This window comes from Cyanistes caeruleus, chromosome 34, assembly GCF_971803275.1.
Source record: "Cyanistes caeruleus chromosome 34, bCyaCae1.hap1.1, whole genome shotgun sequence".
Lineage (NCBI taxonomy): Eukaryota > Metazoa > Chordata > Aves > Passeriformes > Paridae > Cyanistes > Cyanistes caeruleus.
This window is the reverse complement of record NC_141735.1, coordinates 1,245,865-1,262,254: the sequence shown is the minus strand read 5'-3', so window position 1 is coordinate 1,262,254 and position 16,390 is coordinate 1,245,865. Positions and strand designations below refer to the sequence as shown.

The window sequence follows — 16,390 nt, the reverse complement described above, 5'->3', positions numbered from 1 at the left end:
CCAGACCCCCCCGGACCCCCCCGGACCCCCCCATTTCTCACCGTCGCAGCCCCTCCGCACGTCCCAAAGCCCTCAGACCCCCCCGAGCCCCCCCGGACCCCCCCATTTCTCACCGTCGCAGCCCCTCCGCACGTCCCCCACGCGTCTCAGCGCGTCCCCGAGCAGGTCGGGCAGGCGCCCGTTGAGGTCCAGCGAGGCCAAACAGCCCCGGAAGCCCCCCCGGGAGGCCACGAGCCGCGGGAGGCGCCCCAGGAGCCCCGGGCTGACCCCCCCGACGTACAGCTCACCTGGGGGGGGCACGGGGGGGTCACCTGGGGGGGCACTGACCGCTCTGTCCGTACCCCAGAACAACCCCGGGATGACCCCCCCGAGCTGGCGGGGGTCACCCATGAGGGTCACCCTGAAGGGAGACCCCCCCACACCTCATATGTCATTGAGCCCCTCCCCACTGATGTCCAAGGGGCACCTGGGGGACACCTGGGGGACACTGGGGGGTCACTCACGGGGTGAGGGGGGTGCCCTGCCATGGTGACCCCCAGTGTGGGTGATTCCCCCTATGGCTGCCCCCTCCCATCCACCCCGGGACTGTCCCTATACCTGTGCCCCCCCCAAGGTGTCCCCAGGTGTGTCCCCAGGTGTGTCCCAGATGCCCCAGGTGTGTCCCAGGTGTATCCCAGGTACCCCAGGTGTGTGTGACATGTCCCAGGTGTGCTCCAGGTGTGCCCCAGGTGTATCCCAGGTGCCCCCAGGTGTGCCCCAGGTGTATCCCAGGTACTCCAGGTGTGCCCCGGGTGTGCCCCAGATGTGTGTGACATATCCCAGGTACCCCAGGTGTGCCCCAGGTGTATCCCAGGTGTATCCCAGGTACCCCAGGTGTGCCCCAGGTGTGTCCCCAGGTGTGTCCCCAGGTGTGTCGGGGTCTCACCCTTGAGCTGGAGCCCGCGGGCTCCCTGCCCATGCTGGGTCACGGGTCTCCCATCCACGCGCAGCCCGTGCAGGGCCCCCCCCTCCCTGGCCACGGCCACCTCGTGCCAGCGCCCGTCGTGCAGCGGCTGCTCCGAGTTGCCCTTCATGAGCGAGGGGCCCTCGCCCAGGTCGAACACGTAGTGGATGTACCTGCAAAGGGGGCGTGGCCTCGTGGGGGGGACTCACGTGGGGAAGGGGGGGACTCACCTGGGGAAGGGACAAAGGGACTCCCCCCCACCCCCACCCCTTACAGGGCATGTAACCGGGATGGGGGCGTGGCCACAGCTGGGTGTGGTCGTTGTGGGCGTGGCCTGAGCCAGGAGGAGGAGCTTGCACCAAGGAGGAGGAGCCTAAGGCTGGGTGGGCACCATGGGCTGGGGGGACCCTGAGGGGGTGCCAAGGTCCCCAGGGGGGGGTTTCAGGGTCCCCAGGACCTCCCTGGTGTCCCCAGAAGCTTCTGGAAGTCCCCAGGTGGCTCCCGAGGTCCCCAGGACTTCCCAGGTGCTCTCTGACATCCCCAGGAGATCCCCAAAGCCCCCAGGAGGTCCCCAAAGCCCCCAGGACCCCCCCCACATGTCCCAGGCGCTCTCCGAGCTCCCCAGGTGCTCCCCTAGATCCCCAAGGACCCCCACAGGTGTCCCCAAGATCTCTGCAGATCACTGAGCTCCCCAGCAGGGCCCCCCAAGATCTCCGAGGTCCCCAGGACGTCCCCACGTCCCCACGACGTCCCCCTCACCCCTTGACCAGCTCGACCACCAGGAAGTCGGAGCCGCTGCCGCCGTTGAAGAGGATGAGGCCGTCGGGCGCCGTGGTCTTGAACTGGAAGAAGAGGTGGAAGGAGGCGAAGGCCTGGAGCGTGGCCAGCGCCACGTAGGAGCCGCGGCCCCCGAAGGCCACCGGGTCGGCCACGATGGCGCGGCGGCCGAAGCGGGCGTTGAGCTCGCAGGAGCTGATGTCGCCGTCGCGGCACAGGTCCAGGTAGGGCAGCCCGTTGAACACCAGCCCGCTCAGGTGGCCCAGGAAGTTGGACGGGACCACGGCCAGGAAGCGCCGCTCGGTGACGATGCCGGTCTCGATGTTGTGGAACTCCAGGCGGGTGTGAGAGCCCGACAGCTGTCCTGGGGGGCGGGGGGGACACGGGGGTGTCACTGGGAGCCTGAGGATGGCTGAGGGCCACCTCGCCGTGGTCCTGCTCAGCTGGGGTCTCCTGGACCTCCAGGCCGTGTGCTGTGTCCTCAGGGGCCTGGTCACCTCGTCCTCGTGCACCAATGTCCCATGGACCTTCATCCCTGTCCCCATGGACCTTAATCCCTGTCCTATGGACCTTCATCCCTGTCCCCATGGACCTTCATCCATGTCCCCATGGACCTTCATCCCTGTCCCCAGGGCCTTCATCTGTGTCCCCACGGACCTTAATCCCTGTCCTATGGACCTTCATCTGTGTCCCCATGGACCTTCATCCCTGTCCCCAGGGCCTTCATCCAGGACCTTCATCCCTGTCCCCGGGACCTTCATCCATGTCCCCATGGACCTTCATCCATGTCCCCATGGACCTTAATCCCTGTCCCCATGGACCTTCATCCATGTCCCCAGGGCCTTCATCCATGTCCCCATGGACCTTCATCCAGGACCTTCATCCCTGTCCCCATGGACCTGTGTCCCCATGGACCTTCATCTGTGTCCCCAGAACCTTTATCCATGTCCCATGGTCCTGGTCACCTCATCCTCGTGCACCGATGTCCCCTGGACCTTCATCCCTGTCCCCACGGACCTTCATCCCTGTCCCCTGGACCTTCATCCGTATCCCCACGGACCTTCATCCCTGTCCCCACAAACCTACAGCCCCACTGGCCACATCCCCACAGACCTGAGCCCCCCCCGTGACCCCAAGAGCCGAAGGTCCCCCCGTCCCGTCCCCGCGGTGTCACCTTCGACGGTGACGTTGTCCACGGCGAGCTGGAGGCTGCGCCCGCGCCGGGCCACCCGCACCGAGTGCCACTCGTTGTCATCCAGCCGCTGCCCCGCGAACAGCGTCTCGGGACCCTTGCCTGGGGGCAGCGGGGACAGCGGGGACATTGGGGACATTGGGACACTGGTGACACCAGGGACACTGGGGACTCCAGGGACATCAGGGACACCAGTGACACCGGGGACACCTCTGCACTGGAGGATACTGGGACAGCAGGTGACACTGGGGACACCAGAGGGACAGCGGGGACACTGGGGACACTGGGGACACCGGTGACACCAGGGACAGAGGGGACATTGGGGACACCAGGGACATCAGGGACATTGGGGACACCGGTGACACCAGGGACACTGGGGACACCTCTGCATTGGGGGATACTGGGACAGCAGGTGACACTGGGGACACCAGAGGGACACCAGGGACAGTGAGACACCAGTGACACCAGGGGACACCACTGTACTGGTGACACCAGGTGACACAGGGGGACAGCACTGTCCTGGGACACTGTGCCACCAGCACAGGTGACACTGTAGCAGCTGGTGGCACTGGGTGACACTGGGAACAGTGGCACTGGGTGACACCAGATGTTCCCAGCCAGGTGACAACACCCACAGCTGGAAACAGCCCAGGAGAGACTCCGGGGACACCGCCCAGGTGTGAACCCCTACAGCCACCTGTGCAGCCCAAACACACCCGGGGGGGTCTCAGGCACTTGGGGGGGGTCAGGAGGGGTTTGGGGGTCCCTGTGGAGGCTTTGGGGTGTCCCAGGGGGATCCAGAGGCTCTGGGAGCGTCCCCTGAGGATGTCCCCAGGTGCTTTTGGGTGTGTCCCAAGGGGGGGTTTGGGGGAGGTTTTGGGGGTGTTGATGGGGGGTTTTGGGGGCCGGGTGTCCTGGGGTGTCCCGGGGGGAGGTTGGGATGTCCCGGGGGTGTCCCGGGGGTGTCCCGGGGTGGGGGTGGCACTTACTGGGGTGACAGCCCACGCGGACACAGTCTGGGGAGAGAAGACACGGGTCAGGCCCTTCGCAGCCGCCGCCAGCGAGCGCCCCGGGGACGGGGGGGGCGGCCGGGGGGGGCGAGGTGCCAGAGGGGGGAACTGGGAGAGACTGGGAGAGACTGGGAGCGACTGGGATGGACTGGGACGGACTGGGAGAGACTGGGAGTGACTGGGAGAGACTGGGATGGACTGGGAGGGACTGGGATGGAACTGGGAGGGACTGGGATGGAACTGGGAGGGACTGGGAGGGACTGGGATGGAACTGGGATGGAACTGGGATGGAACTGGGATGGACTGGGATGGAACTGGGATGGACTGGGAGGGACTGGGAGGGACTGGGATGGAACTGGGATGGAACTGGGATGGAACTGGGAGGGACTGGGATGGACTGGGAGAGACTGGGATGGACTGGGAGGGACTGGGATGGACTGGGAGGGACTGGGATGGACTGGGATGGAACTGGGATGGAACTGGGAGGGACTGGGAGGGACTGGGATGGACTGGGATGGACTGGGATGGACTGGGATGGAACTGGTTTAGGCGGTCTCTGGCACCTCGCGGGGGGGCGCGGCCGCCCTGAGGGCCCAGCCCGGGGGATCCCGGGGGGATCCGGGGGGATCCGGGGGGGGATCTCAGACCCAGGGCTGGGCCCACCCTCGTCAACCGCTGCGGGGCGGGGGGGGGGCAAACGCCGGGACCCGGGGGGGGACCCCAACCCCATGGGGAGGGGTCTCCTGCCCCACAGGCAGGGCCCCAATCCCATGAGGGGTCCCCAACTCCTCCTTGGGGGGGTCCCCAACCCCTTCGGGGGGGATCTCCAACCTCCTGGGGGAGGAGGTCCCCACCCCACAGAGCACCTGCAGCCCCACGGGGGATCCCCCCCAATGGAAAGGGCTGCAGGAGGGGCCCCCGAGCCTGGGGGGTCCCCAATCCTCTGGGGGGGACCCTCAACCCCTCGGGGGGTCCCGGCGCTGTGCCCCAAGTGGCAGCGGGGGGGTCACGAAGGCCCCAATCCCGGGGGAGGGAGAGAGGGGGAGGGAACCCGACGGAACCCGACGGGGATGGGGACACCGAGAGGGCTCTGGTGACCCCCCAGGGCCGGTTTGGGGGTCCCAGGTGAGGTTCTGGGGGTGCCTGAGCTGCTGGAGCACCTCTGGGGGAGGTTTTGGGCTCCCAGGCACCGACGTGACCATTTTGGGACCACAAGAACCAACCCAGACTCCGTCCTGGGGGAAAATTTTGGCCCCTGGACTCTTTTTGGTGTCCCAGGGATGAACTTGACAATTTTAGGGTCAGGAGCACTGAGCTGGGCACCGTTTTGGGCTCCTGACCATCACCCTGGGCTCCTAGGCACCAACTGCCCAAATTTTGGGGCCACAGGCAGTTTTGGGGATCTTCAGGGGTCCCAAAATTCAACCTGACCATTTTTGGGTTTATAAGAACTGACTTGGGCACCAATTTGGGGTCCTGAGCATCACTCTGGCATCCCAGGCACCAATTTAACCATTTTGGGGGGATCCCAGGCACCGTTTTGGGGGTCCCAGGATCTATTTCGGAGTCCCAGGCACCATTTTTGGGGTCCCAGACACCACTTTGGCCATCCTGGGACGACCAGAACCCACTCGCGCCCCGTTTTGGGGAGGATTTCGGGGGGAGGTCTCAGGGACATTTCGGGGAGGTCTCGGGGGTTATCTGGGGGGGCTCTGTGGGGTCTCACCCAGGTTGAGGGTGAGCTTCATGCGCCCCCCGTCCAGCTCGAGGCGCAGGGTGTCGGCCGAGTGGCGCGAGGTGGTGGCCAGGACGAGGCCGAAGGCTCGGGGGGACATGAAGCGCAGGGACACGTCCTCGGCCTCCGTCTGCTCCCCCGGCACCTGCACCTTCAGGTACATGCTGCCGTCATAGCTCAGCACCGCCGCCTCTGCGGGGACACCGGGGACCCCCGTCAGCCTCGGCAGCGACCCCCGGGACAGCCCCGAGCCCGCGGCCAGGTGAGCCTCGGGCCAGGTGAGCCTCGGGCCAGGTGAGCCTCGGGCCAGGTGGGTGCTGGCTGAGAACCGCGGCTCGGGGCGGGGGACAAAGGACAAGGGACAAAGGACCACTTCCCCCCACCCCCGGCACCTCTCTGGTGACCCCCAGCTCGAGGTGTGCGGGGTTAGGGGGATTCAGGTGTGTCCAGATGCTCCCCCAGGTGTGCCCGGGGACATCCGGGCACCTCCTCTCCAGGTGTGACCCCTGGGGGGGGGTGGGTGTGTGTGTGTGTGTCACCCTCCCCCCCGCGCCCCCTCCTCACCTGTCTCACAGCTCTGCCCCCCCAGGTGTGACGCCCCCCGCGCGCCCCCTCCTCACCTGTCTCACAGCTCTGCCCCGCCCCCCCCAGGTGTGACCCCCCCCGCGCGCCCCCTCCTCACCTGTCTCACAGCTCTGCCCCGCCCCCCCCAGGTGTGACCCCCCCCTCCCGCCACGTCCCTGTCACCTCGGGGTCCCCCGTGACCCCCCCAGCCCTCCCTAGGCTGTCACACCCTCCCCCCCCCGGGGTGTTCGGGGGGGTCCCAGACCCCCTGCGTGCCCCCCCCGCCCCCTCCTCACCTGTCTCGCAGCGCGGCCCCAGGTACCCGGTGCCGCGACAGTCGCACACGAAGCGGTTCCAGCCCTCGCGACACGTCCCCCCGTTGCGACAGGGGCCGCTGGCGCACAGCCGGGGGGGGTCCCTCGCACACAGCGGGGCGACCCCCGGGGCCCCCCCGGCCCCCAAAAGCGCCCGCACGTCGCGGCTCCGCCCGTCCACGAACAGATCCCGCACGCAGCCCACGAAGCCGAGGCGCAGCCCCGCTGCCCAGAGCTCGGGGGGCGCGGGGGGGCCGGGGCGACCCTCGGGGAGCCCCCCCAGGTACAGCTCGGCCCCCACGTCCAGCACGTCGCGGTCACCGCTGGCCAGGAAGGGCGTGCTGCGGCTGTTCACCGACACCGAGCCTGGGGGGCACGGGGGTGTCAGGGGGGCACTGCACAGGGAAGGGGGGCTGGGGGGGTCTTTGGGGGGGTCTTTGGGGGGTGTTTGGGGTGCCCTGGGGCTCATGGGAACCGGGCTTGGGGGACAGGGGGGACATGAGGGAACACTGGGGCGCAGCAGGTGCGTGACAAAGCGGGGGCTGACTGGGACACCCCACCCCAGCACTCCTGTGAGCTGCACCTGTACAGCCCCTGCACACCTGTGGCCCCCTGTGCACCCCTTGCACACCTGTACAGCCCCTCCTCTCACCTGTGCACCCCTTGCACACCTGTACATCCCTTGCACACCTGTACAGTCCCTCCCCTAACACCTGTACAACCCTTGCACACCTGCACAGCCCCACCCTCACACCTGTACACCCCTTGCACACCTGTACAGCCCCCCCCTCACACCTGTACACCCCTTACACACCTGCACAGCCCCTCCCCTCACACCTGTACAACCCTTGCACACCTGTACAGCTCCTCCCCTCACACCTGTACACCCCTTGCACACCTGAACAGCCCCTCCCCTCACACCTGTACAACAGTTGCACACCTGTACAGCCCCTCCCCTCACACCTGTACACCCCTTGCACACCTGTACAGCCCTTGCACACCTGTACAGCCCCTCCCCTCACACCTGTACACCCCTTGCACACCTGTACAGCCCCACCCTCACACCTGTACATCCCCTTGCACACCTGTACAGCCCCTCCCCTCACACCTGTACAACACTTGCACACCTGCACAGCCGCACCCTCACACCTGTACACCCCTTGCACACCTGCACAGCCGCACCCTCACACCTGTACATCCCATTGCACACCTGCACAGCCCCACCCTCACACCTGTACATCCCCTTGCACACCTGTACACCCCTTGCACACCTGTACAGCTCCTCTCTGCACACCTGTACACCCCTTGCACACCTGTACAGCCCCACCCTCATACCTGTACACCCCTTGCACACCTGCACAGCCCCACCCTCACACCTGTACATCCCCTTGCACACCTGCACAGCCCCACCCTCACACCTGTACATCCCCTTGCACACCTGCACAACCGCACCCTCACACCTGTACAACAGTTGCACACCTGTACAGCCCCTCCCCTCACACCTGTACACCCCTTGCACACCTGTACAGCCCTTGCACACCTGTACAGCCCCTCCCCTCACACCTGTACACCCCTTGCACACCTGCACAGCCCCTCCCCTCACACCTGTACACCCCTTACACACCTGCACAGCCCCACCCTCACACCTGTACACCCCTTGCACACCTGCACAGCCGCACCCTCACACCTGTACACGCCTTGCACACCTGCACAGCCCCACCCACCCCTCCGCGCTCACCTTTGCGCCCATCGCGCTGCACATCCACGTGGCACCACTCCCCGTCCGTCACCTTTCGGGCGCTGGCGCGGAGCCTCAGCCCGGCCGCGCCCATGCCCAGCAGCAGGTACAGGTGTCCGTCCAGCAGCTCCAGCGCCAGGAAATCGGGGGGCGGCGGGGGCGGCCCGCGGGGGGCGGCGGCCGGGGGGTCGCGGGGGGGTCCCTGCCCGAAGAGCAGGACCCCGTTGGGCTCCGTGGTGCGGAAGTCGAAGGAGACGGAGCCGGCGCGGGCCGGGCGCCAGGTGGGCAGCGCCAGGTGAGCCTGGGGGGTGGCGAAGGTGACGGGGTCCAGCGCCGGGGGGGGGTCGCAGTGGAAGAGCAGCGCCCCGTGCAGCGTCACCCGCGCGTCCCCTTCCTGCGCCAGCCGCGACAGCTCCAGCTTGAAGTCGTTGTTCTTGTAAACCACCTGGGGGGGGGCGCGGACAGGTGAGTTTGGGGAGGGGGTCTGGGCGCTACTCCCCCTCCCCCCCGCCCCCGACATCCCGGTGTGACCCCCAGGGCCGGTTCTGCGGTGTCACCGCGCCCCGTGCATCCGTGAGACCCCCGGGGATGCGCACAGGTGAGTCGGGGGTCCCCAAAATGTCACCCTAACCCCTGGGGACACGCACAGGTGAGTCGGGGGTCCCCAAAATGTCACCCTAACCCCTGGGGATGCGCACAGGTGAGTCGGGGGTCCCCAAAATGTCACCCTAACCCCTGGGGACACGCACAGGTGAGTCGGGGGTCCCTGAAATGTGACCTCAGTCCCTGGGGACACGCACAGGTGAGTCGGGGGTCCCCAAAATGTCACCCTAACCCCTGGGGACACACACAGGTGAGTCGGGGGTCCCTGAAATGTGACCTCAGTCCCTGGGGACACACAGAAGTGAGTCGTGGGGCTCAGGGATGTCCCCAAACTGTGACCCACTGTCCCCGGGAACACACACAGGTAAGGTGGGGACATATAGATGTCCCTAACATGTCACCCTAACCCCTGGGGACTCACACAGGTGAGTCGGGGTTCCCCAAAACGTGACCCACAGTCCCCGGGGATGCACACAGGTGAGTCGGGGGTCCCCAAAACGTGACCCACAGTCCCCGGGGATGCACACAGCTGAGTCGGGGGTCCCCAAAACGTGACCCACAGTCCCCGGGGATGCACACAGCTGAGTCGGGGGTCCCCAAAACGTGACCCACAGTCCCCGGGGATGCACACAGGTGAGTCGGGGGGCTCGGGGATGTCCCAAAAATGTGTCCCCAGTCCCCAGGAACGCACACAGGTGAGTCGGGGAGGGTGTCCAGGTAACCCCAACCTGCTCCCCCCCGCCCCCGGCGGCCACAGCAGTGCCCAGGTGAGGCGGGGGCGGCTCCCCGGCGCCCCCAGACTCACATCCTTGAGGCAGCCCATGAAGTTGTTGCTGACGGGGGACCCCGGCAGGTCGGCGGTGTTGGGGGACCCCCCCACGTAGAAGAAGTCGTCGGAGCCCAGCATGGTGAAATCCTCCTGCGTGTAGCCCGTGGTGGTCAGGATCCCGTCCACGGAGATCGTCACCTGCGGCACGAGCGGCCCGGCCTCAGCGGGGACCCCCCCGCGACCACCGGGGCACCCCAAAACTGGGGGGGGGGAGGGAGGGACACACGGGAGGGGGCTGGGGACAAAGGGGTGATGGGGGGTGATGAGCGTGGGGGGTGACGGGGACAATGAGGGTGAGGTCTGGGGGGACTCGGGGGTCACCTGGGGGGGGGGTGATAATGGGGGGGGTCCCAAGGGGGTGAGGGGGGGGTTGAAGCCCCCCCCCCCATTTCCGGATGTGCCGAGAGGAGCCCCCCAAGGAGCCCCCAGGTGAGGATGGGGGTGGGTGATGAGGTGGGGGGGTGACACGGGGGTGACACGGGGGTGACACGGGGGGGGAGGGGGGGTTAGTAACGAGTTTTGGGGGGTCCCGGGGCAGAAGAAAGCTCAGACACAAACGCGGTCGTTAGTGGGGGCAGCGCGCGGGGGGCGTGCACAGGTGTGCCAGGGGCGTGCACAGGTGTGCCAGGGGCGTGCACAGGTGTGCAAGCGCGTGCAAAGGGTGGGCGGGAGGGAGGGGGGCGTGCAGGGCGGGGGGCGTGCGAGGGGGCGGGGGGACCCCGGGGGGACGGGGGCAGACCCGCGGCCGCTGGCACAGGTGTGTGAGGGCACCTGGACACAGCTGTACACACCTGTACACACACCTGTACACACACCTGTATACACCTGAACACACTTGTAAACACACCTGTGCACACACCTGTATACACCTGGACACACCTGTGCACACACCTGTATACACCTGAACACACCTGTACACACACCTGTATACACCTGGACACACCTGTACACACACCTGTATACACCTGGACACACCTGTACACACACCTGTGCACACACCTGTATACACCTGGACACACCTGTGCACACACCTGTATACACCTGAACACACCTGTACACACACCTGTACACACACCTGTATACACCTGAACACACCTGTACACACACCTGTACACACACCTGTATACACCTGGACACACCTGTACACACACCTGTGCACACATCTGAACACACACACCTGCACATACCTGTACCCACACCTGTACACATACACCTGTACAAACCTGAACACACCTGTGCACACACCTGAACACAGCTGTACACACCTGCACGCGCACCTGAACACACCTGAACACGCATCTGAACAAACCTGTGCACACCTGAACACACCTGGGGTGAGCCTCACACACCTGCACACGCACCTGTACAGACCTGTACACCTAGACACCTGTACACACACACCTGCATACACCTGCACACACACCTGTACACACCTGTGCTCCCACCTCCGCACACCTCACACACACCTGTACACACCTGTGCACACACACCTGCACACACGCCTGTACACACACACGTGCACACACCTTACACAGACACCTGTACACACCTGTACACACCTGTACACACCTGTGCACACACACCTGTACACGCCTGTACACACACACCTGCACACACCTTACACACACACCTGTACACACCTCTGCACACACACCTGCACATACTTTACACACACATCTGTACACACCCGTACACACCTGTACACACACACCTGCATACACCTTACACACACCTGTACACACACACCTGTACACACCTGTACACACACACCTGTACACACCTGTACACACACACCTGCATACACCTGCGCACACACCTGTGCACACACACCTGTACACACCTGTACACACCTTACACACACACCTGTACACACCTGTACACACACACCTGCATACACCTGCGCACACACCTGTGCACACACACCTGTACACACCTGTACACACCTTACACACACACCTGTACACACCTGTACACACCTGTACACACACACCTGTACACACCTGTACACACCTGTACACACACACCTGTACACACCTGTACACACCTGTACACACCTGTACACACCTGTACACACCTGTGCTCACACCTGCGCACACCTCACACACTCTCTGCCCCCCCCAGCCCCTCCCCCCGCGGCCGGGGCGGCCCCGCAGCCCCCCGGGGGTGTTGGGGGAGGGGAGGATGAGGGGGGCTGGGGGGGGGAGGGGCTGGGGAGGCCGGGGGGTGGGGGAGGGGCAGTGTTAGTGAGGCCGTGCGGAGCCGTGCGGGGGCGGGGGGAGGGGCGCAGGCAGCGGGGCCCGACCCCAGCCCGGGGGGGCTTGGGGGGGGTGGGGGGTGGGGGGGGGAGGGGCGGCCCCGCTGCCTGCGCGGGATGGGGGGAGGGGGAGGGGAGGGGGGTCCAGGGGAGGGGGGAGGGGGAGGGGCGGCAGCTTGTCTGAAAACGTTTCTATCCTCGATTTGGGGAGGGGGCACCACCATTCCACCCCCCCCTCCCCCCAAAAAAATACCCCAAGCCAGTCCCCCACCCCCAGTTTGGGTCCGGACACCCCCTGGGGGCGGGGAGGGGCGAAATCCAAAGGAATCGCCCCAAAATTGGGGAGGGCGGTGGGGTCACCTCTGGGGGTAACAGCTGGGCTTGGGGGGCGAGCCCCAAATTTTGGGGTGGTTTTGGGGTTTGCGGAGCCGAGCTCGGCCACGAGGGAGAGGACAGGAACAAATTGTCCGAAATGCCGAGAATTCGACCCAAAAGGAGGCGTTTGGGAGGCTCCATCCGGCCCCCCATCCCAAACCCTCATCGGGTGTTTTTGGGGGGTGGGATTGGTGTCAAATCACCCCAAATCCCCCCCAAAAAAATCACCCCAAGAATTGGGACTACACAAAAGCCTCCAGGGTAAAAACGAGCCCAGCCAGGGCTGGATTTTGGGGTGAAATCGGCTGGTTTGGGGAGCAGGGAGCTGAGGCTGTGCCCTGCATGGTGAGGCTTAAAAAAAATCCAGGTGGTGTCCCCCAGATTTGGGGGGAAATTGCCCCAAATCTCTAAAATTCATCCCAAAATGGGGGAGTGGGAGCCCACATCATCCCCTTGGGGAAAATCGGCAACTCCTGAGCCTGGATTGACTTTTTTGGGTGGAAATCAGGCGGTTTTAATATCGGGAAGCTGCGGGCGATTGCCCAAAATCCAAAAATTTCACTAATTCACACCAAAAAAACGGGTTTGGGGGTGCGGGGGGAGGGGGTATGGGACTCCCACATTGTCCCCATCGAGGAAACCACATCCTCAAAATGGATTATTTTGGGGGAAAACGGCTCTTTTTGTCATCGGGGAGCTGATGCTCCACCACGAGATGCTGGATGGGTTAAAAATTGCCCCAAATCCCTCAAATTCATCCCAAAACAGCAGGAGCGGAACCCTCTTGAGAAGAAAAAAAAATATCACCGTGCTGACCGCAGAGAAAAGTTGATTTTTTTTTGGGGGGGGGGTGGGGGGGGTGAAACCGGCTCGTTTTGACACGAGAGAGCCACGAGCCACGGGATGGGTGAAAATCACCCAAAATCCCTCAATCTCACCCCAAAAGCTGGCCCGAGGTGCCACGTGACCCCCGGCGAGCAACACGCGCCCTCTGGGGAAGGAATTTTGGGTGGGATGGGGAGGAAGAGGAGCAGGGGTGGGGTGGTGGGAGGAGGAGGAAGAGGAGGAGGAGGGCGGGGGGGTTGAACCAGCTCTCGTTTCTTTTTTTGGCATGAGGAGGGAGCCGAAGCTCGGCCTGCAAGATGACGGATGGGTGAAAATTTGCCCAAAATCCCCCGGATCGGCCCCAAAAGGTTGGGAGCGGGGCCACGGCGAAGCCAAGGAGTAACAATAGAGTGATAACTACCAGGTAATGCAGTTTGTTTACCATAGCGTGTCCGATCCCTGCGTGCTGGCGGCGAGAGAAGGACAAAACACAAACGTGACGTTTGGGGGTCGCTTGGGGCGGGGGGCGCGGGGGTTTTGGGGGGTGGGGGGTGGGGGGAGGGGGGGGTTTGGGGGGTTGTTTTTGTTAAGGGGGGGCCCCCCCAGGATTAGTGGGGGGCGGGAGGTTAGTTGGGGGGGGGCCCCGCGGGGTGGGGGGAGGGGGGGGGAAGCGTGTTAGTGGCACGCGCACACACAGGGGGGGGAGGGGCGTGGCACGAGGAGGGGGGTGGGGGTGGGGCGTTGCACGGAGGGGGAGGGGCGGCTCCCACCTTGTTGGGGGGGGGGAGAGAGAAGCAGAGTTGTCAGAAATGGGGGGGCGGGGGGGGGGGGGAACCCCCCGAACTCCACCTGTCACCCCCCCGTAGGGGCTGGGCAGAGACCCCGCCCCCCCCATGGTGTGTCCAGTGCTCCCAGTTTGGGAGGGTCCACGGAACCAGTGCTCCCAGTTGGGGAGAGAGAGATCCTGCGGTCGGTGCTGTCGGTGGGGTGGTTGAACAGCATGTCCAGTGCTCCCAGTGCTCCCAGTTGGGGACTGGATCGAGGCGCCCAGTGCTCCCAGTGCTCCCAGTTGGGTGGTTGAGCAAGATACCCAGTGCTCCCAGTGCTCCCAGTTGGGTGGTTGAGCAAGACACTCAGTGCTCCCAGTGCTCCCAGTGCTCCCAGTTGGGTGGTTGGCCAACTTGTCCATCACCCCCAGTTGGGAGGTTGACCAGCACAACCAGTGCTCCCAGTTGGGGAGCAGATTGAAGAACCAGTGGCTCCCAGTACGCCCAGTTCCCCAGTTTAACCAAGCACCCAGTGCTGCCAGTTGGGGGAGCTGACCAAGGTACTGGTGCTCCCAGTTTGGTGATTGATGAGGACACCCGTTGCTCCCAGTGCTCCCAGTTGGGGACTGGATTGAGGTGCCCAGTGCTCCCAGTGCTCCCAGTTGGGGGAGCTGAGCAAGGTAACTGGGATTCCTGGCCGGGTGGTTGGCCAGGACAACCAGTGCTCCCAGTTGGGGACTGGATCGAGGTGCCCAGTCCTCCCAGTCCTCCCAGTTGGGCAGTTGATCAAGATGCCCACTGCTCCCAGTGCTCCCAGTTGGGGAGCCAGTCAGGGCGATGGTCACTCCCAGTGCTCCCAGTTGGGGGAGCTGATCAAGGTACTGCTGCTCCCAGTTGGGTGATTGATGAAGACACCCATTGCTCCCAGTGCTCCCAGTTTGGGAACTGGGACAATCCATTGGCCCAAGGCTCCCAGTTGGGGAGCTGATCAACACAACCAGTGCTCCCAGTTGGGGAACTGGTCAAACCATTGCTCCCAGTGCTCCCAGTTGGGGAACTGATCAATCCATCACTCCCAGTGCTCCCAGTGCTCCCAGTGCTCCCAGTTGGGGAGCTGCCCGAATCTCCCAGTGTTCCCAGTTGGGGAGCTGATCAAACCAACCATCGCTCCCAGTGCTCCCAGTGCTCCCAGCTGGGATGCTACCCAAGCTAACCAGTGCTCCCAGTTGGGGAGCTGATCAATCCATCTCTCCCAGTGCTCCCAGTTGGGAATCTGCCCATGGTGACCTGCTGAGCGGTCACCTGACTCTCTCCATCACCCCGCCAGCCCTCCCCCTCCCCTCCCCTCCCCGCCGTACCTGCCGCAGGTTGCGCGTGACGCGCACGTGGTGCCAGCCGCCATCGTGGAATTTGCCGTTGACGGGCTCCACCAGCGCCTCGAAGGCGCCGGCGCCCAGGTTGATGACGAGCCACACGGCGCCGGCCTTGAGCGACAGGTTGAGGAAGTCGGCGGCGCGGCCGGTGTGCAGCAGGAGCCCGTGGCGCTGCCGCGTGCGGAACGCCAGCGCCAGCTCGTCCGCGCTGCTCTGCACCGGCGAGCGCGACACGTCGTAGCAGAAGAACTCGCTGCCCCGGAAGGTGGCCACGTACTCGGCGCGGCCTGGCGGTGCGGACAGGAGGGACGCGGTGTGGGGACGGGCACCGGGGGGGTTTTGTACGGGGGGTGGTGGGAGGGGAGGTTGGGAGAGGGGCCTGGAACTGGGGGATGGGGACGGTGAAACAAGGAGATGGCATGGGGACGTTGAGATGGGGACGTTGAGATGTGGACGTTGAGATGGAGATGTTGAGATGAGGACGTTGAGATGGAGACATTGAGATGGGGACATCGTTATGGGGAAATTGAGATGGGGACGTTGAGATGGAGATGTTGAGATGGAGATGTTGAGATGGGGACATCGCTATGGGGACATCATTGAGATGGGGACATTGAGATGGGGACATCGCTATGGCGATATCGTTATGGGGACGTTGAGATGGGGACCGTGAGCCAGGGACATGGCAATGGGGACTTTCCAACGAGGACATTGTCATGGGGACGTTGCAATGAGAACCTTGTGATGGGTCCTTTGGGACGTTGGAACAGGAATGATGTGATGGGGACATTGTCACCAGGGACATGGCAATGGGGACTTTCCAACGAGGACACTGTCATGGGGACATCGTTATGGGGACGTTGAGATGGGGACATTGAGATGGGGACCATGAGCCAGGGACGTGGCAATGGGGACTTTCCAACGAGGACATTGCCATGGGGACATGGCAGAAAGGATCTTGTGATGGGGACACTGGTACAGGGATGTTGTGATGGGGATGTTGTCACCGGGGACGTGGCAAAGGGGACTTTCCAATGAGGATACTGTCATGGGGACAAGGCAGAAAGTCCCCATGGGGTCCCCAGTGGGGA

The 16,390-nt window shown here is 64.5% G+C and overlaps 1 protein-coding gene across 3 annotated transcripts in view; it reads right to left on the bottom strand.

Annotated features, from left to right (window-relative positions):
• Nucleotides 1-16,390, bottom strand: part of LOC111942749 (neurexin-2-like) — a 44,287-nt gene that overhangs the window by 17,064 nt on the left and 10,833 nt on the right. For 2 of the 3 annotated variants that reach the window (XM_086870973.1, XM_086870974.1), the window contains exons 6-16: nucleotides 15,285-15,586; nucleotides 13,581-13,625; nucleotides 9,682-9,843; nucleotides 8,274-8,718; nucleotides 6,518-6,901; nucleotides 5,649-5,849; nucleotides 3,902-3,928; nucleotides 2,895-3,014; nucleotides 1,703-2,084; nucleotides 926-1,116; nucleotides 114-287 (exon numbers count right to left, since the gene is read on the bottom strand). In XM_086870973.1, coding sequence (XP_086727099.1) covers nucleotides 114-287; nucleotides 926-1,116; nucleotides 1,703-2,084; nucleotides 2,895-3,014; nucleotides 3,902-3,928; nucleotides 5,649-5,849; nucleotides 6,518-6,901; nucleotides 8,274-8,718; nucleotides 9,682-9,843; nucleotides 13,581-13,625; nucleotides 15,285-15,586 — 2,433 coding nt within the window. The remainder of the gene's footprint in view (nucleotides 1-113; nucleotides 288-925; nucleotides 1,117-1,702; nucleotides 2,085-2,894; nucleotides 3,015-3,901; nucleotides 3,929-5,648; nucleotides 5,850-6,517; nucleotides 6,902-8,273; nucleotides 8,719-9,681; nucleotides 9,844-13,580; nucleotides 13,626-15,284; nucleotides 15,587-16,390) is intronic. The other variant, XM_086870972.1, reaches the window with a different exon arrangement.